Raw genomic sequence first — 16,225 nt, forward strand, 5'->3', positions numbered from 1 at the left:
GTCCTTGCCGATAGAGATCGATCACTCCTGAAGTGCGGAGATGGATGATACTGTTGCTGATTGTTATTCTTAGTGTGGTTATCGATGATTACCTTACTGACTTTGTGCGTCTCAGCACATGTCCCGTTCCTTGGCGGAATTTCAGGAATGCGCAGTCTCTCTCACTGAGGTGGAAATGTAGTACCCCTACTTAGAGGTATTTAGAATTGATATGGTGTTATGATGATTAAAATTAATTCGGCCAAGCACTTCTATGGCAAGTAAAACACCCGGATGAAGTAACCGATCAGATACCAGGTGAGTGTATTTAGTACTAAGCTTGAATAAGTACTTAGTAGCAAGTAAGTACTGTGTAGTGAGTACTTAGTGAGTACTAAAGTAACTTGCCGAGGGAGAGACGATGATTGGTGGGGAGAAGGATGGGTAAAATGTAACACTCCCGGCCATTGGGAGCGGGCCCACTACCACCGTTGCACCCAGTCGCTCCTCGACCAAACGAAGGTGTCACATTCCAGTTCCCTCTGGCTGCATCAAAAGTCCATCATGGGGGGATTCTGGGAAAGGATAAGGGAATGCCAGGGAGGCTGCAGTATATCCGATCATCCTCCTTTGAACCCTACTCATCCCGCTCATCCCGTTTGTCTGTGAGGAGTCACAGTATACCTACATACTCGGTTATGTGACTAGCCGGAAGAGATTGAATTTATTTATTTGAATAAAAATGATTTCTCTGCCCGACCAACTGTTGGAGAACCGGTATAAGGATTACCGAAACAATGTCCAAACCGTATCCACAGACGCAGACACACACAGGGTTGATGTACTGAAGACCAAAACCAAGCGGAGGGTCGATGACCTCCCCGATCCATTTTGGATGCAACTCTGTCGCTTCTAAACTTCACCGGGCCCCACTTGGTTCATCTGTTCCCATCACGCCGGGTGGTACTCTTCCCTTAGATCTAATACTGAGTGAGTATAGGGAGACCCTTTCCTCAGCACGGGAAACCATGTCAATGTCATTGATGGGTGTTTCTTGTGTCTCATTGTTTCAGTCACCTATCTTCACTAGTAAGGATAAGCTGACTGCCGTTGAGATCAAACTTCCAGTGAGTTATGCTTATTCTTTATACCCCTGAAGACTGACTACTGAACTACGGAGTATTAAGTTGATGATTAGATCATGCATTCGCCCGATCTCTGCGGATGATTAGATGACTATGATGATGATAACGCAGTTCGATGGCTATTTTGGAACTCCTTCGTTTCTATGCGGTGTTCAAATGATCCTTGAATCTGTCTTCCTCTTAGAAACAGTACCTTCCGAGCATCCGAAGCTAGCCCTGGTCGTTCTAGACCAGGCATGGATCCAGGTCTCACATAAAACCCAATCTTAGTAGTACTGATTACGGAGAGGCCTTTTAGCCGGGATGATGGATCAGATAACTATACCATCTCTCTAAAGTCTAAGTATTACACAATATATTACCACTGCTACTACTAGTATGTAGGCAGTAGTATCTGTTTCATGCACCATCGCATCATCCTTAGGGGTTCATGACGGCAGAGGTTCTCTTTCGGTCGCCATCAATAACTTCCGGGGAAAGTCCGAGTAATTACCAGCCGACAAGGTAGCAATCGATCGATCCTCTCTGAATCAGTACATCAAATTGATTAGGTAACTAATAGTGTCTCGTTCACAATGGATTGATTTCTTCAAGTGAATCTCGAGTCAGTGATTGAATGACGGCATCTGTGTAAGTAATGGAGTCACAGGTAAATACAATACGGAACGAACCAGCTGCCAGGAACCATACCAAACAGACAGAGCAGGGAGGAAGTAGTACCACCCAAAGTAAGTCGCAGTCGCAGTAAGTCAGTAGTAGTCAGTGAGTTACCACCCTGCGACCTGACCGGCAAAACCACTGGAAAGTATGATACCGATGGCCTGCAAATTCATGGATTTCTCTTCTTTTTTTATTAATTTTAATTTTTAATTTTCTAATTTTCATTTTTATTTTCGCCTTCCTACAGTGATGGATGGGATTTCTCTTCATCTTCCCCCCCTTTGAATTGCAGATTCCTCAAGCAAGCCATTCCAGCCTGCGGGAAAGCCAATCCGGACGTTGGTTCCTGACGAGGAATGAAACACGCGTAGGTTGGTTCCCTTTCCTTCATCGTCCCTCTCGTTTCCCGTTTCCTTTTCCCACCAAACCCGGTAGTACCGCTACTACCACTTACCACTAATACTACTACTGCTAGTTACCACTATTACTATTAACTACTACCACCGCTACTCTCCTGCTAAGAATACTTTGCGACTCCCAAAACTACAATACAATCGATACCACTCACGACTACTACCTCTACTTTCCCTTCACTCTTTCTATTCCCTTTTCTCTTCCTCCCCCTCTCCTCTCTTTCCTTCTCTCTCTTTCTCCCCCACCTCCCTTCAATCAAATTCATCTGCTCCATACATCCCCTGGAATTATAACGCTACCATTTCTCGGGCTACACCTCCATCTTTCCTTACGTGCAACTCGATTCAGTTATCTTCCCGCCAGGCACTGGAACGCCCGCTCGTCATCCAACTCCATCCATCCGCTCTCTCCCTGCCAGGTTCATCTACCACCTACTACTACTTACCTCTACTACTACTCCCCTTTGCACAGACAATCCCCGTCTCAACATTGGTTCCCTTTCCGCTGCACCCTGTGCAAGGATCCGTTGTTCGGGTGATCAGAGGTACTTCTTAAAGTCTTGTCCATTTCTCTTGAATTACTTCATTGCCTTGGGATAGAGACTGGTTCTATCCTGCATTTGCATTGCGCATCCTTCCCGCTTCGGTGATTGTCATTCATTCCGGCCGACAAGCCTTGACTTGACTTCTTTATTATCATCTTGAAGTGGCATTTGCTCGTATCGATGCTTCTTTGACCCTCTCCAAGTTTCACTTGCCCGTATGAGCCCTTATCTGTGTTAAACCACCACTACCCGCTCATACAACTACACCCCCTCATCCCTCCTCACCGTCAGCTTGGGATTGGGAAACCCTCTCTGATCGCCTTCCTTCTTACCCAAAACCAACTTCTCCCTCTCTTAATCATGTCGGCCCCATTGGTCAAAGTCTTGCATCGAATGCAAGAACTCTTTACGAACATAGTTGCCGCCTTGGAGGCTATGCTATTGTTCCCTTCCCTCTTCCGCGACCCCTCCCGTAAGCGGCGGAAGCCTTTCCATGGAGCGTATTGGGGACGTCGCTCTCTTGATGCGTTTGCTGATGAGGTGGATCGTCTGTTCACGGCACCTTTGTCTGTGCAGAACATGGTCGCCATGTCAGACAAGATCCGTGCGCAGTTCAAGTCTTGTCTACAATCTAGCCCCGTCTGCATGCTACCTTCTTACAACCATGCCCTGCCCTCCGGAACAGAGACGGGAACGTTCCTCGCACTGGATGTCGGTGGCTCAACGCTCCGGGTAGCATTGGTTGAACTACGTGGGCAGGGAGACATGCGCATCCTTCACGTCTCGTCGTCGTACATTGACGAAGATGTCAAGTTGCTGGAGGGCACTCTCTTCTTTGATTGGATGGCGGAGAAGATCGACTCGATGCTACGCGAAGTGGGCACCAACTATGGACGAGAGGCCGTGCCACTGTCGATGGGATTATCGTGGTCGTTCCCCATTGAACAAACGTCCAACAGTAGTGGTCTCGTTATCCATATGGGCAAAGGATTTCACTGTTCAAATGGCACCGTTGGGCAAGAGCTGGGTGATCTTATCGTTCAGTCTTGTCGGAAGCGAGACCTCAATGTCCAGGTGGATGGGATCGTGAACGACAGCTCCGCGACACTCCTCTCACGCGCCTACATCGAACCCAAGACACGCATGTCGCTTATTCTAGGAACTGGAACTAATGTGGCGATCCACTTTCCAGTTCATGAGATTGGACTGACCAAGTTCGGTACGAGACCGCCAGGTTGGTTTGACTACGCCAAGCACGTTATCGTCAACAGCGAAATGAGCATGTTCGGCGGCAGCATCCTCCCCAAGACTCGCTGGGATGAGGTTTTGAACCGGACACACCTCCGGCCGGACTACCAACCTCTGGAGTATATGATCACTGGGCGTTATCTGGGAGAGATCATCCGTCTCATCATTGTTGAAGCGGTGGAAACTGCCAAGCTCTTCGGCGGGGAGTTGCCTCATTCGATGCGCGATGCGTATTCATTCGACACCAGTATCGTTGCAGCGCTGGAAGCTGATACAACCCCGCTTCTCTCATCGTCTGCGGCGCTTCTACAGAAGGAGCATACATTTACCGTGTCACCGTCTGTCGAGGATTTGCGCTTCCTTCGACGAGTCTGCCAGGTCGTCTCTAAGCGAGCAGCAGGATATCTGGCAACGGCAATTCACAGCATGTGGTGCCTGCGGAATGAGGCAGAGTTTCCCGCGACGGCCCCTCCTTCGATCAAGGAAACTCAAGAGGTGACCGTGATAGAAAGCGAAGAGAATCACCGGAGTCTGTCAATCGCATGCGACGGCAGTGTCATCAACAAATACCCTGGGTTCCGGGACCGTTGCCAGGGTTATTTGAATGACCTTGTAAAGGAGACGAACGCATCGCGGCCATCGTCGGACACCACCACGGAACCTCAGGTGTGCCTGGACCCGGCACCTGAAAGCGCTATACTGGGAGCGGCCGTAGCAGTGGCTGTCGCCGTTGCGGAGAAGAAGCTCGAGTAGACTACGTTATCCAGCATTCCCTTGTCTCCCATCTGAACTCAATACCTATCTCTATATTTGATCCATCAGCCCATCGGCTACATTCGCATTCCGAGGTGTTGTGCGGCAGCTTTGCATTTACTTGGCCACCATTTCGCTCTTGGGGCTCTGGGTGTCGGACATTGTCATTTCCATTTTGTTGTTCTATTGGGGCTCCTCCTAGGCCACCCGATTCATGCATTTGTGCTTCCATAGGAGCATTCATTGCTTTTGCATAGACAGAACAGGTTCATCAATAACGGGGGTGGAGCATTTCTTGACCTTTTGGCGGACTAGACGGTTAGGCATATGGCCTGAGATAGAAGCGGGGATTGTGCGTGTGTACATAATGTTAATCGTCAATACAAGAGTATCGAGCCACTGGGTGCCCTGAGGCCCCAGTGAGGCCGAAGCCGAGGTTTGGGTTTTTGGGTGAATCCCCACATCACAGCGTGCATCCTGCCAAGGCCTTGCCAACGAAGAGGCACAAGACCAAGGAGAATCAATTTAAGCAATGAAAAAGGGACAGACACACTCTCTGGCCCCATGATGGTGAAATCTACATCAACTTGTTACCTTTTCAAGCATCAGTCATATCATCATATTAAGACAAATCACTCCCGACAAAGATCCTGCAACAACTCCAACATTCTCAGTTGAAGCGCCGACAATTCCTCTCGGGAAAGCTGCTGCTGCTGCTGCTGCTGCTGCTTGACCGTCGGGGTAGTAGTTGTTGTTCTTCCCATATTCGAAGGATCAGAGTCCAAAACAAGACCCTTCTTAATTGTGAAAAAGGGAATCCTGAGTGCCTTGAGCTCCGCTATCATAGCATCGGACATTTGTCTGGAGGCTTTGTATACTTTTGCGTCGTAGTTAGTTAATTCGGCGCGGTCTTCTTCGGCTGTCTGTTTCATTCATCATTGAGTATTAGCTGTGTAGGTAGTTTTCCGTTGTGTTTTGTTTGTCTGTGTGTGTGATGTGGATGATCTTGTGCTTCTTCTCTTTCTCTGCATCCATATCCATATAGTATAGTATGGTATGTATGAAATGGCATAGGAAATACATACAGAAACTTGCTTATTCTCATCAACGGGAGCGCCGACGGATCGTCTAATGACCACAATTTCAATAAATGATTAACTCATCTCTTGCCTGACTTCTTTCTCATTGTTGTTGTTCTTTGTAGATCCATGACTGGGGGGTAATTGGAATAGTGTAGACTCACAACACAGCATCCAACTCCTTCTTCTTCTCCGTCCGGGCAGATTGTTTCTTCAAGAGCGCTTCGCGTCCCTGCCACCATTGTTTTTCGTGGTCGTGTTGGCGTTGGATTAGCCAGCGGAGGCGGCGTTGGATTTCTTCGTTTTGGGCTACCGTGCGCATTACGTAGCGGAGAGCTGTTGGCCAGGCGGTTATGGTGGAGGTGTCTTCGGTGATGGGTCCTGTTGGTGCTGGTGCTGGTTGTGGTTGTGGTGCTTGGGAGGGGTGATGATGATGATGATGTTGTTGTTGTGTTTGGTGATGCTGGGGTCGTGAGGAGGTAGGTTTCGGGGGGATAGGGAGCTGGGGGAGGGATTCGGTGGGTTCGTAGGGGTCATTGTCTTCTGTTGGTGGTGCTGGTGTTGTTGAGTCTGGGTTGTGGGAGTAGGGAGGGTATGATTGTGCCTGTAGATGTTGAGGTTGTGAATGAGGTTGCTGCTGGTTGGATAAGGCGGAGAGGGTTCTGAGGACGGAGCTCAAGTCTGCTGCGTTGTAGTCCATAGTGCGATAATCATAGGAGATGTGATGAGAAGTATGATTTCTGTAGCTCGACCATGAAGTTAACTAGAGTGGTGTCAAGGCAAATAGCTGTGTAGATGATAAACTATGGAGTAAATCGGAAGCGGAGTTGTAGTAAGTTAGTGTCCGGCTCGGCCTCGAATCGACGAGGTTGGATTTCTTTCCGCTGAAAATTTCCCCGGCCGGCAATCATTCCCAATTCCTCCTCCTCCAAACTCCGCCTGACCCCCGTTGGCTTCAGCTGCTCTCCCCTCCCCAGCTCGAACAATCCCAATCTCGTGCCTATTGGATTTGACCCTCCGTCGTCCTATCCAATTAACCCCGACTTATTCCCTTGGCGCGCGCAACCCTTCGTCTCTCCCACCCCCCGCCCACCGCCGAATGTACCGTTCCGACTGATTCCATCCCGGTCACATCATACCATATCACCACCACCACTTCTACTACTACCATCCTCGAGCATCCTCACCGACAATCCATCCTCGCCGACTCAATTCAAAAATGTCCCGCTCCGCTGCAGACGCGACCCGATTCACGGCCACCGGGCCCTACGCGCACTCCAAGCCCGGCTCGGCCAGCGCGGCGGCCCCCTACAAGCTCCCTAGCTCGATGGCAAAGCCCACCTCCCAGCAACAGCAACAGCCGCAGTTAAACGCCAATGGCAGACCGGAGTCTCCCAAGGAAAAGGTCGAGCGGTTGAGGGCCCAAGCCCGCGCGGCCCGGTTAGCTCAGTCGACGTCGCGGGTGGATCAGATGATTGAAGTAGGACGTCGATTTGCGAACAAGGCGCATAAGACGATGGTGTACACTCTGATTGCTGCATCTGGTATGTTTTATCATCTACCATGATATAAGTGGACTACACATATGTGTTGGTCGCCGCGAGGGTTATAGAATCATTGACTGACGCGTTTCGGGAATGAAAAACAGGTGTCTGCGGAGCTCTAACAGTCTACTCCGTCATCTCTCTAACGCTATACAACCGTCGGCAGCGGGCTCTGTGGGTGGAGAAGGAAATGCAGAGACTGCAGGATGCGAAGACGGCGTATGCTGCCGGGACGGCCAACACGGAGCAATTGGAGCTGTTGAAGAATGAGAAGATCGGGGAGATCTTCCAGCAAAAGAAGGAGGAGGCTAAGGCGCAGCGGCCCTGGAATCAGGTCAAGAACTTCATCTTTGGTGGTTTGAAGCAGGATGAGAAGGCCGCTGCTGATAGCAGCAGCTCTATCCCCGATAGTGTCCTGGAGGGCGGCAACAAGTCCGCAGTGCTGGAGGCGCTGAACGCTAAGGCTGCGGAGGATGCGGCCAAGTCTGCTGCTCCTGCTGTTCCCAAGGGCCAGCTGGATGCGTTGGCTGAGAACGCCGAAGATGCTGCGAAGCAGTCGACGCGAAGCTGGACGAGCTGGTTTACTGGACGGTAAGGAGTCCAAGAAACAAGAAACCTTTGGTATATGGAAATGGATGTATGACATATAGAGCGGAGGGAGGTGGGTGTGGGTGTGTGTACGTGAGTGAGGATGGAAAACAAGGAATGTCTCAGAGATGACGCCTATCACATTTACTTATGCTGCTTTTCTGGTTTGCATGGCATCTTCTCCCTGTTTTTCCATAATCTGGGGTTGCGGCGTCTATGCGGGTTATATTTTATTTTTGTCTCATCTTTTTTTCTTTTCTTTCTAGCTGTATTCTTATCTTGCTGTTGTTTGCTTTCCTCAACCTGTGTATTACTGGGTTAGAGTTCTTGTCTTTACTCTTGTGTACATATACATATCTACTATTCTCTATCTCTGGTATCTCTCTCGTCTCTTGGTTAGAATAGTGCTGTCAATGGCTCAAGATCAACTTAATCAAGAGGGTTCGGTCAATCGAGCAAAGTTAAATCTACACGGGCAATCAGATCTTGTCATACTCATCGTTCTATTATTGATTCATCACTGTCTACCGTGGACAGAACCTAAGTGAACATGGACAGGCAAAAGAAATTACAAAAAGTGTAAAATGAAGCAGTCAAGACTTTTACTGGAACAAAGACCGAAAATGCTGCCCGCAACAGGCAGAGGCTGTCTGTCCAACACACCCATAACTCAGGAACTCGTGCCCGCAAAGTCAGATAATGAAACCAAAATGAGGTAAAATAAAGCACCCTGGCTATGGTATCTAGATCGGATTATTCGGAACAAAAGGAAAAGGGAATCACACTCGCTGGGGGTTTCGTAAACGCAGATCATCCATCCTCAATCGCTCAGTGGGTGCCATTAGTGGTCTTGGCCTGAGCGGCTTTGGCGGCGCGTCTGGCACGAACACCATCAGCGAGGTCCTCCAGGACCTGGACGGTGGTCTCCCAGTCAATGCAGGCGTCAGTGATGCTGACACCCTTGCGCAGGCCGGAGGGACCCTCGGGGGGAACCTTCTGGTTACCCTCGTTGATGTTGGACTCAATCATAACACCGATGATGGCATCCTGGCCCTCACGGAGCTGGTCAGAGACCTCCTTGGCGACCAGAGGCTGGTTGCGGTGGTTCTTGTTGGAGTTGCCGTGGGAGCAGTCGACCATGACGACCTCGGACTGCTTCTTGCCCGCCAGAGCCTCGCGGGCGGCCTTGATGCTCTCACGGTCGTAGTTGGTGCCCTTGTTGCCTCCACGGAGGATGACGAAGCCGTGCTCGTTACCAGCGGTCTTGGTGATAGCAGCCAGACCCTGCTTGGTGACACCCAGGAAGCGGTGGGGGTGAGCAGCGGCACCAATGGCATCAATGGCAACAGTGAGGTTGCCGTCGGTACCGTTCTTGAAGCCAATGGGGAAACTGAGACCGGAGGCGAGCTCACGGTGCAATTGCGACTCGGTGGTGCGGGCGCCAATAGCACCGAGAGAGATCAGATCGGCCAGGTACTGAGGGGAGATGGTATCCAGCATCTCACTGGCAATGGGCATGCCCATGCTGGTAAGATCAGAGTAGAGCTGACGAGAGACACGGAGACCCTTGTTGATGTTGTAGGACTCATCAATGTCGGGGTCGTTGATCAGACCCTTCCACCCCACCGTGGTGCGGGGCTTCTCAAGGTAGGCACGCATGATGACACAAAGGTCGGAGGAAAGCTTCTCGGAGAGCTCCTTCAGACGGCCGGCATATTCGAGGGCCGTGGCAGGGTCGTGAATCGAGCAGGGGCCGACAACAACCAGCAGACGGTCATCCTTCTTCTCGATAATCTTCATGGCCTGGTTACGGCCAGAGCGGACGGCCTCGAGGGATTCCTTTTTCTAATCATGTCTTCTGTTAGCCCCAATGGTCTGAACCGAGGCATTGACGACGAAAGTAACTCAGAATGTGGTCGGGTTAAGAACCCAACCAACATGACAGGAAAGACTTGAAAAAATTGGTAGGGAGAAAGCAAGGGGGGACGATGTGACTCACACCAGGGATCTCATTCTGGAGGTACTGAGGGGGAAGGAGGGGATCATATCCCAGGACTAAATGGATTGACAAATCAGTACAGGCTCATTGGCACTCAAAATGAGGTTTGTTTTACTAACCGCGAGTGTCCTCATTGACTTCTGTGGTGCTGATCAAAGGCATGGTGGGGGGGAATTGGCTGTGTGGAAGGGATTATTCTGTATGAGGGGAAAGGAAGAAAGAGGAAGAGTGATGGAAAAGGACAACAATACAGCCTTTATAAGGGGTCTAGAAGGGCCAGGAAGTGTGCAATGGAGATGAGTCAATGGGGAGAAGACAACCGAAGCGAAATCGGGGGTCAAAGAGAAAGCGAGCAAGGCACAAGCGAGAAAAGAAAAAAAAAGAGCAGGGAAATGGAGCAAATGAGAGAAGATGGAAATGGCATGAAGAGACAGAAAGTGTGGGCCGCGGGAGCGCGGACCAGCCGATGATTCACACACTTGCAAAACTTAAGGTTGGTTGGCTGCAACCTACCGGTGGCGGTATCAGTACCGTATTGTCTGTCCCATGTATGTCACCATCCATCGTCCCATCTCTCTCTTTCTATCAACTCTTCTCCTGCGACTCTATCTTCCCTCCCTCCATCACCACTTGAGGTAGACACTGCTTCAATTGACCCGCTTCTAGAGTTCAATAGTCCTCCCTCCCCCCCACCACCCATTCTTGATACATCCACGGGTCTCCTTCCCCTCCCATCATGGCCCAGAACCACTGCCCTCGAGTCTGATGTGATCAATGCATCAAGGCTCCGTGGTGTGTGATACTGCATGATTTGATCACACTCAGCTTATCCCCCCTTCTCGAACAATTATCCACCTCAAAGAGGTCATTCATGGTACGAATAAGGTTCCCGCTTTAGGTTGTGTCAATTCAACCCCCAACATCTTATCGAAAACGATAGCCTACCGTTCCAGATCGGTCACTCCATGACTTAATGCTATCTAGAGCACATCATGATTCGGATTACTCCGGTTTCCTGCTTTCAACGTGGATTCTTAAACCGCTGGATGCCATTGTTCCAAGGCCCTGTCCCAGATAGCTTACGTCAATCAGCTTGTGATTCAAGGGCTTAGACAACCAATGCTTGAGATGTTGCAGCCGAAAGAGAGAGCGATTGAAGTGAGCCATTGTAGCGTAGCTTCGTGTCGGGATTCTAGATTTTCGCCTGCATTTGATCACATAATCTGGATAGTTTAGTCTTCCTGATGCATGAGATCATCCGATAAACGATTGCGGTCCACGAGTACGAGGCCTGTGTGATAAGCTTCGTATCTCTCAAATCGTCTTGTTGCGTACTCCGTCCGGAGAATTGAACCACCTTAGGGGGGGTTATGGGATGGACGGCTATGCATGCAGGGTCATATGTACTCCATAGTAACACTGCCTATCGAGTGAGCCCGCTTCGTACGGGGTAAGGACCTCCACATCAGCGGGACTTTGTCGAAACTGCTGGGCAGTTCGATCACTGTCAGCCAAGCAGCATGTAAGCAATGCGCGTAGCCATGCATGCGGCTTATTTTGTCTTCAGCTGAGCCTCGCATATTATCTGATTTAATTGGATACGCCCAGTCACACAGTACTAGGATGGCGGGACATGCTGTATGTCGCTCAATTAACTTTCCACAAGCACCATTCCTGCGAGACTGCCCGGCCCCTAGCTGAGTATAGTGTTAGGCTTGACGACCCAATGGGGCAAACTTGGTGCGAGTATCCCCACGAAGGGGAAGTTGGGAGGCCAGTAACTTGCCCACGTTGTATGGTAACAAGCCCCTGTATGTACCCCATGTTGAGCTAGACGTAAAACAGAGTGGCCCTGGGCGGCAGTTCCCGTGTGGACCTGGGGAATTGACCGTTAGACCGTAGATCTACTCGATCTAATCAATTTGCATTCTGAATCCCTCCACTGGAGAACCATTACCACGGCTTGAGGGGAAGGGCTCCGATCTCAGTGGACTCTGACTGGACCTATGGTCGAGCTTGCAAAGGAAAACGGCGAGTCAGACAGATCCTGTGGGTCTTCAGGGATGCTTCAGCTAGATTTTAAGAACTCAGAATGACCAAGAAGTGTTGGTAGCCAGTCGAAAATTCGTGTTGGGGGGGTGTTGAGGCATCCTGAGCCGGAATAGCGTTTTAGACCGGCTCGCGTGTAATCGCTTTGCCGCCCACTCACCGAGTCGAGGGAAGAACGCTTCCCCATCACGGCCGACCCCCAGCCCCTTCATCCCCACAGAATTGCCCTTACTGGGTTTCCCTGCATGCAGCCTGCTGTCGGTGCCTGAAAAACCAGAATACACACTAAGATAATTAAGGTGCTTTCCGTGGCCCACTGTGTCCAAAACTGCTGCTACGGAAAATCAGCTAAGATGCTCGTATTGAAACCTGTATCTGGTATGGTCCCAGCACTTACCACTCTCAAGCATTGTGCTGTTCATCTCAACCGACGCTCATAAATCTCGCTCCACACCTTGACTGACCGCAACTCCACATACGAGATTAAAAAGAGAAATAAAGGAAATCACAAGTGTGTCAAGGAAATCGGTCCGATACATGGCGCACAAAGACCCAAGGCATGCATTTTCTAATTTATCATTCACATCTTTCAAGGCAAAACCTCCTCTCCTTTCCAATCCCAACAGCGGCCCCGCCCATCGGAGTCACCGGTCTGCATACCACATAGATGCTGTAATAGCTTCACCGCAGATTCTTCTGGCTGCAACATGTGCCTGCCGTCCCAGTAATCTTTCGTGAAATCAGTCTGGACTGTCCCGGGATGCAACGCCACCGCAAAAGCTCGGTCTCTGCTCCGTGACCGCAAATACAGATCGAAAGTCTTGGTCAGCTGAAAGACGGAGGCTTTGCTAGCACGGTATGAATACCAGCCCCCTGTTGCATTATCCGATATGGACCCAACTCGTGCGGCCATCATCGCGTAGATCGCATGCGATGGAAGTTTCCACGGCCGCTGTACATGTGCCGACAAAGATTCGTCCGCAAAGGTTGCAGACGACTTCGTTGGCAAGAAGGGTGCCAAGTGCTTCATTAGAAGCATAGGACCAAGAGCATTGACTTGGAAGCTGTGTAGAGCATTGGCAGCATCAATCTGCGTCGGCGACTTCTCCACATGCAGAACGCCAGGTACGGTGATTGCAATACGCAGGGGAGTCTGTGGAAAGTCTTCTCGTATCTGTGCAGCCATGGCGTGTATGGTTGCCTCATCTAAGACATTGTTCAGGACCAGAACGCATGAGGGGATGATGTACTCAGTACCAGTCACGTCAACTTCAAAGACTCTTAGCCTCTCCTCCGCCTTTCCAGTCTCATCATTGACTTGCTCCAGTAAGATTTTACGGAGTTGTCCGGTGTCTCTCCGCGCAGTCGCAATAACGGGGAGGTCCGTGTTGGACAGCAGCTGTCGCGCAAAGGCGAATCCTAGTCCTTTCGAAGCCGGAGTCACGAGGGCGAACCCACTTTTTGCAGGTGACATTTGAATGGCACGAATTTGATTGCATATATTAGGAACTGAGCTACCAAAACCAGAGAGACTGAGTCCACATGGAGGATTATTCTGAAGGTCGAAGGTTAAAGCCTAGATTTCCGTGACGTCATGCACATGGCTGCTACTTTATACAAAGTACAAAGTATGAATTTTCAATTTGATGGCTGTCCGATGGCTGGAAAAACAGGTGCCTTCGGTGGATATACATCTGTTCGCAAAGTAAAACACCATTGTTTGTCCGAGAGTAAGCTGGCGAGGGTTGTTGGTCGCAGACAGCATCAACCTACCCATGCATCTCTAGACGGACTACTAAGCCTACGGAGTTTAGAATCGTCTTGCTTTATTAGCCAATGATTGCACAAGAAGGCTTCTGAAAAAAGCTATTGGACTGGTGTATTTACTATTTGTAATAGGATAATACATCTGTGAAAATGTCAACAAATACATACTTGGTACTCTACGAGTAATTGTCTTCCCCATCACCGACGAGAGAAAGTTGTAACTAGAAAGAATGTACTCTCAAGGTACCTGATACATCCGCGGCGGTATTGATCAGTAGTAATCGGACTGAATCCGTAACATGTGACGGTACCAACCGTACGGCGCTAAACCCCGGCTGGACATTGAGCGATAAGTCCCGGTCTTTGCTGCGATGATCCATCCACGTTCCAGCTCGGGCTTCTTTGATTCTTCAACTACTTACTAGTGTGACTCCATGCATGCTTTGGACCAGTTATTCAGCGTGCTGCATAGCCATGGCCTGTCATCTTATTAATTACTAGCCTCCTTTTCTATATTACTTGCTTCCTCATTGGAGCCCCTATTCCCATACGCGTGTTGCTTTCCACATTCCTACGGAGTAGATTCATCAGACTCAATGTGACCTTGACCCTGGCTCGAATCACACTCACCGCAATACTCTGCTTAACCAACTCCACATTTTGGTCTCCACTGCCCTCTTTGTACGGCCTGGCGCCTAAAGCGCCATGTATGCATTTTCCACCAAGCGCCAGAGAGACCAGGACCCAGAGGACTTCGATGGAAATGTGTTCCGCGAGACAAAGGTCCGTGGATTTGAGACTGAAGGACCCCTGCTATTCTCGTCCCGCAACTAATGGTAGTCAACAGAAACACAGGTCTCTTCCTCTCCGCGCGTCCCCAAGTGCCCTCCAGTTTTCTTCCCTCCCACAAAGCAACCGGCTTGCATCTGGCTTCGGTTTCTCGACTCTGACCCCAGTGGAATCCTCAGACGATGACAAGGAGGATAATGGTGCTGAAAAATTTGCCCATCATGGTTCGACACAACCTCGGGATCAGCCATTACCATCAGAGCAAGGGTGTATTCCTATAATGAGTGCAAGCATGGATATTGATAACGGAAAAGACGCCCAATGTTCGACCAATAATGTTGAACATTCCAACCCGGGATCTGTCGCTGGATTTAGCAATTACAGTCTCCAGCCGTCGCCGATCCCACATAGTCTTGTTGACCAGTCGTTGGTTATAAGCGAAGAGCCGACTACAAACTCTACGGAAGGGAACACACCTGCCCCAAGAAGTCCCGTCTTAAGAGACATGGTGCAAAACTCTACATCATATACGTCGCAGGGCGTCTCTAGAGGTCCGTACGCGAGTCATGACAGGGTCTGGTGGTGCGGCCAACGCCTCCCCAGTCCGGTCAGTGACAATGGCGACGCCATGGCGATCAGCAGCAAAGACTCTGTGAGCGACGCTGATATGACATACATGTCCCAGCCAGCGTCTCCGCCACCATGGTATTCAGAAACTACGCCAGATGTGTTACAGCCGGCGGGTTCGATGGGCAGCTTGAAACGGGAGCAACATATTCCCTCTTCCTCGAAGAAGAAGGCAGCGATTTCCATGGGCTACCGAGCGGATTGCGACAAATGTCGGCGCAGGGTCCCAGGTCATTACAGTCACATCATCCGTCACTGACACACTTATTCCTTTCTGTTCCTTTGCTGTTTTCTTTATTTGTTCTGCTTGATTTTTATCACTTGACGAGTTCATGATACCAGGCGCTATGGAAGGAATGCACAGGGAAAGGCGGCTGGGCTGTTTTTACTATGATACCAACGGTTTTCGGGATTGTGGGGCTTTATTGGCATGACTTGCATTGTAGATGCGACCAGTTGGGACGGAGGACTGGTTCGAATGTATCGGAAGAATCAAAGCTTATCCTTCGATAATGCATATTGTTGTCTTTTCTCGGCCTTGGGGAGCATTTGACGGCGAATATCTCCCTCAATAATGGAGTTCGGGCTATGAATCAGGGCCTGCTGTCAACTAGTGACTAGTTCATTAGTTGATGGTGTTTTCCGAGCTGCCCTTCCGATCTGGCTGACATAAGCGTCCGCATCCGATGGCGGAAGAGCAGGTGACTGGCACCGGATGTCTTTGTCGGACGTCAATCCGACAGAGATAGAGAGAGAGAGAGCTACACTTATATTGGACACTGGAGATTATTTGATAGTCGACAGGATGTAGTGATCTTCGAAGGTTGACATTGTAAGATTGTTCTCCGGACACACATCCCCAATCAGAATCTCAAGCAGAAGACGGGGAAACCCCCAGACCGGGACTGCCGACGACTCCACAATTTCCCAATTTTGCCTTCGTCCAGAGTCCTCCGCGGCAGTGCGCTTAGCCGATCTTCATTGCCGGTAGTTCGAAGCCAGCGTGCAACTGGCTCAGTCCGTACGCGAGCCATCCCGAG

The 16,225-nt window shown here is 50.0% G+C and overlaps 6 protein-coding genes across 6 annotated transcripts; 3 read left to right on the plus strand and 3 right to left on the minus strand.

Moving 5' to 3' along the window:
- Positions 1 to 3,102: 3,102 nt before the first annotated feature.
- AtWU_09152 (putative hexokinase) lies at positions 3,103 to 4,743 on the plus strand (the record flags this gene model as incomplete). Its single annotated transcript, XM_035504259.1, has 1 exon — positions 3,103 to 4,743. One exon carries the CDS (start codon positions 3,103 to 3,105, stop codon positions 4,741 to 4,743), a length of 1,641 nt encoding a protein of 546 aa, XP_035360152.1.
- Positions 4,744 to 5,375: 632 nt separating this feature from the next.
- AtWU_09153 (uncharacterized protein) lies at positions 5,376 to 6,522 on the minus strand (the record flags this gene model as incomplete). Its single annotated transcript, XM_035504260.1, has 3 exons — positions 5,376 to 5,666; positions 5,829 to 5,871; positions 5,987 to 6,522. 3 exons carry the CDS (start codon positions 6,520 to 6,522, stop codon positions 5,376 to 5,378), a joined length of 870 nt encoding a protein of 289 aa, XP_035360153.1.
- Positions 6,523 to 7,041: 519 nt separating this feature from the next.
- Positions 7,042 to 7,961, plus strand: AtWU_09154 (cytochrome c oxidase assembly protein COX14; the record flags this gene model as incomplete). The annotated part of the gene is made up of 2 exons (XM_035504261.1): positions 7,042 to 7,366; positions 7,471 to 7,961. The coding sequence occupies 2 exons, from the start codon at positions 7,042 to 7,044 to the stop codon at positions 7,959 to 7,961; spliced, it is 816 nt and encodes a 271-aa protein (XP_035360154.1).
- An 821-nt stretch (positions 7,962 to 8,782) lies between these two features.
- On the minus strand, positions 8,783 to 10,115 carry AtWU_09155 (3-deoxy-7-phosphoheptulonate synthase; the record flags this gene model as incomplete). Its single annotated transcript, XM_035504262.1, has 3 exons — positions 8,783 to 9,799; positions 9,954 to 10,009; positions 10,073 to 10,115. The coding sequence occupies 3 exons, from the start codon at positions 10,113 to 10,115 to the stop codon at positions 8,783 to 8,785; spliced, it is 1,116 nt and encodes a 371-aa protein (XP_035360155.1).
- Positions 10,116 to 12,591: 2,476 nt separating this feature from the next.
- Positions 12,592 to 13,476, minus strand: AtWU_09156 (short-chain dehydrogenase/reductase; the record flags this gene model as incomplete). Its single annotated transcript, XM_035504263.1, has 1 exon — positions 12,592 to 13,476. One exon carries the CDS (start codon positions 13,474 to 13,476, stop codon positions 12,592 to 12,594), a length of 885 nt encoding a protein of 294 aa, XP_035360156.1.
- Positions 13,477 to 14,474: 998 nt separating this feature from the next.
- On the plus strand, positions 14,475 to 15,444 carry AtWU_09157 (sphingolipid C9-methyltransferase; the record flags this gene model as incomplete). The annotated part of the gene is made up of 2 exons (XM_035504264.1): positions 14,475 to 14,552; positions 14,617 to 15,444. 2 exons carry the CDS (start codon positions 14,475 to 14,477, stop codon positions 15,442 to 15,444), a joined length of 906 nt encoding a protein of 301 aa, XP_035360157.1.
- Positions 15,445 to 16,225: the final 781 nt, after the last annotated feature.

This window comes from Aspergillus tubingensis (assembly GCF_013340325.1).
Source record: "Aspergillus tubingensis WU-2223L DNA, scaffold_10, whole genome shotgun sequence".
Taxonomy (NCBI): domain Eukaryota; kingdom Fungi; phylum Ascomycota; class Eurotiomycetes; order Eurotiales; family Aspergillaceae; genus Aspergillus; species Aspergillus tubingensis.